Source organism: Triticum dicoccoides, chromosome 6B (genome assembly GCF_002162155.2).
Source record: "Triticum dicoccoides isolate Atlit2015 ecotype Zavitan chromosome 6B, WEW_v2.0, whole genome shotgun sequence".
NCBI classification, from domain to species: domain Eukaryota; kingdom Viridiplantae; phylum Streptophyta; class Magnoliopsida; order Poales; family Poaceae; genus Triticum; species Triticum dicoccoides.
Window position 1 is genome coordinate 689,274,138 of NC_041391.1, and position 3,361 is coordinate 689,277,498.

The following is a 3,361-nucleotide window of genomic DNA, read 5'->3' on the forward strand; positions in this document are numbered from 1 at the left end:
GTGATGTGCGTAGCGGCTCCATGATTAGTATGAAAAGCATCAGTGATAGTGGTGCTCCCTGCCATAGGGACAGTTGAGTATAGGTCTTCCCTTGGTTCCATTGATCATGATTCTAGTGGATGAGGTCACAAGTAAGCCACAAATCCACTTTGTCCATCTTGCACTGAAACCCATATGTGTGAGCACAACGGAGGATTATATTCTGGAGTTTCAATCTAAGAGATGATATCAAAATATTTGACGGCAGATCCATGTCAAACACCTTGCTTCACAGCAAAATGCAACAAGCACCTCCTTACTACATGAAACAGATTAATAACATCGGACATACATCAAAGTGGAGTTTTATCCTTCATTACAACCAAAATGATGCATGATTCTACTAGAACAGGTTTGACGCTCATAATGAAACATGATTTTCTGCTTCTTCCGCCTACATTATATTAGCATAGTGATGGACGATTCTACCACACTTCAAACATTCAGAACTTGAATGAAATCTGTAGGCCACCAGGAGCATGTCGAACAGATCGAGGTTGGGCACCGTGGTATCCACCCCCAGCAGGATGCAGGATATTCTCAGAGCACAGGCTACAACCACCAATGTTTTTGGGATTGCCTGCGAGTGTAAAATCATTTATGTAAAGAACACCACACACACACACCCGCACAATTCATCAAGATAAAATTTGTGTGAACAAAAACTGAAACTTGGATTATTGAACGTACCTGGGTCAAGCTTAACACATGAAATACAAGATATTTTCCTCGTCCCCACAATTTCCGATTCAGCAAAGAAGTACTTGGGGACGAGATCAACACAGTTGGTGGCTCCTTTTCGCTTGGCAAGGAAATTTGCATGGAACCAGATACCATTGAAGACAAAGACATGGCTGCTCACTGGTTTAACCATCTCATGCTCATCCCCCTAACAAATTCACAAACATAAGAGGGCAGTCGAAGGGTGCATATATGAATTAATGAGTAGCTAGGCACGTGGTAATGCATTATGAATTGTTAGATTTAGTCTGTGGAATTCACCACCATAAGAGGGCAGTTCAAGGGTGCAATTAAGTGCCATGTAACTGAGAAAGAAGTTAATCGTATCATGAAAAACAAACTGGGAAAGGATAAGAAAAAAGGAGAACTTGGGCAGGTCAAGAGGTGAATCACATTGCACACTGGTTCCATAGTCTTCACCGCACGTTGGAAGCAATTAAAGAGTATGATCACAGCTACAAGGTCTAACTCGCTGGGAAATTGCTGGGGAACTTTTACAGGACACGAAGACAAGAAGGCTACATGGTAACCTTGTGATACCAGAGTCTAGAGAACTTGCAGGCTGTTCAATAACAACACTTTCATGTACATAGGGCCAAACCAAACCTATTGAGCCTCATGCAAAAGATGCAGGCAGCAAAGCATACACAGTGCAGAAGCATTCTAGACCACATGTTAGTTTCTTTATAATCATACACACCCATGTCTTGAGCTTAATTGCATTCTAGACCACTTGCAAGATTGTTTGTTCCAGTTTGACTTATTACCACCGGCGGAAAACGGCACACTGACAAAGTAAAGAAAGCTGAAAAGTTATCCCAATCTGATGAACTAAATGTCGAATGACTACCCCGGCACTAAGTGGCACTATGCAATATTTATACACTTGAGTAGAATAGAGCAAACCTGATTCATGTTGTTGTAGTGTTCCAAAGCCACACGTGCACACGTCGGAGTTTGCCATGTTGGATCATGCTTAATTTCTATCCTGAAAGAGCAGAAGTGTCAACATCATACGCATATCTTGCTTGTGTGTTTTCCATCAAACTAGTACTAATTAACGAGTTAACACTGAATGGTATTATCACATAGAACAGAAGAACTAAACCACCTTTAATAAGTATAAAGTCAAAAGGCGATAACTTACATCGACAAACGATTTTGGATCTCGATGTTAATTATCACTAGTGAGAGGTTACAGCTCATACTTCTCGATGGAGAACTGAATGGCAGGTGATAACTTGCAACGACAGACAATTTTGGACCTAGATACTATACGTCATACTTGTTGATGGAAAAATAAAGTAAATAGCAGGCAGGGAGCACATTAAACTGTGTCATAACCAATGGCCCTCAAAAATGGGGACATGATAAGAAAAGTATTGTAATGCAATTAGGACTTGATGGTGAGATAATAGATAAGAGATAAAGGAAGGCATTACAGGATCGCATGTTGCTTGAATATCCTAGGCACCAAGCAGATTTTACTCCCAGGTACAAATGTCAGAGTTGTTGCATTTTAAAAGAGAATCCCCTAGCAAGCATGGTATGCAGAAACAACTAAACCAACTGTTCAAGAATGCATACAGATAGATAGTAGAGACATAATTTATCACCGGCATATATACAGATCATATTTCTAGTACTTGATTGCATAGTAGTTGAAACTATATCAACTCCCATTTATGCCACTTATTATCACTATAAATGCTAATGTTGGCCTATTCAACAAAGTTGGTGGCAAGGGCAGGGGTCATGTGGTCAGCATAATGGTAAAATCACGGACAATGGCATCGATTCAGTTCACTATATCCATCAATCAAAGAATTAATCCAAAGCATGCAGCACATTAGGGAGAATTAACTAAGTAAGGAAGTGATTGCGTTGCCGGTGTGGAGAGGTTACCCGTTGTCGTAGCGACTGGGGGCGGGCTTGCGGTTGCTGGTATCCCGGACGACGCGGTTGCGGAGTCTGTACGCAGTGCGATGCCAATTAGTAGGGACGGAGTGCTCGGGCTTGGGCGGAGGAGCAGCCATGATCACATCCTCCGAATCCCGATGGCCGTAAGGGGGCGAAGATGGTCGCGCAACCCTCGCCGCTGGACGCTTGGGCGGAGGGGCCGGGGTCTCGGCGCGGGGTGCTGGAGGAGAAGGAGGATGAGGCGACGCGACCGCACCCTCCGAGTCCAGGTCCAGGTCCAGGTCCAGGGGGCGGGGTGGTCGCGCAAGCCTCGCAGACTCGCGCTTGCGCAGAGGAACGTGGCCCTCGGCGCGCTTGGCCCGGCGTGCCGGAGGCTCCGCCGCCTTCGCCTCCGGCCTGGACCGCTTGGATCTCCGGGGTTCGCTCGTCGCGCGCTCGTCATGCAGGCCGGTCATCTCGGCGACTCCGGCGGTGGTACGGGATGGAGCGAACAACGACCGAGAGCGGGTCCGGAACGCCTATGCCTCGCTCGTAGCGAGACCGAAGAAGCGCGCCCTCCCCAGCAGGAAGTAACGAGCAGGCCCAACTTTCAGGTTAGTTCCTTTTTTTTCACGTTTCTTCACTCTTTCTTTTTTTGCTTTATACTTTTGTTTATATGTTC

At 45.3% G+C, this 3,361-nt stretch overlaps 1 protein-coding gene across 1 annotated transcript; it reads right to left on the bottom strand.

Moving 5' to 3' along the window:
- Positions 1 to 254: 254 nt before the first annotated feature.
- On the bottom strand, positions 255 to 2,872 carry LOC119325032. Its single transcript, XM_037598789.1, has 4 exons — positions 2,686 to 2,872; positions 1,687 to 1,768; positions 730 to 928; positions 255 to 619 (listed from the first exon to the last, which is right to left on the bottom strand). The coding sequence occupies exons 1-4, from the start codon at positions 2,814 to 2,816 to the stop codon at positions 483 to 485; spliced, it is 549 nt and encodes a 182-aa protein (XP_037454686.1). The 5' UTR covers positions 2,817 to 2,872; the 3' UTR covers positions 255 to 482.
- Positions 2,873 to 3,361: the final 489 nt, after the last annotated feature.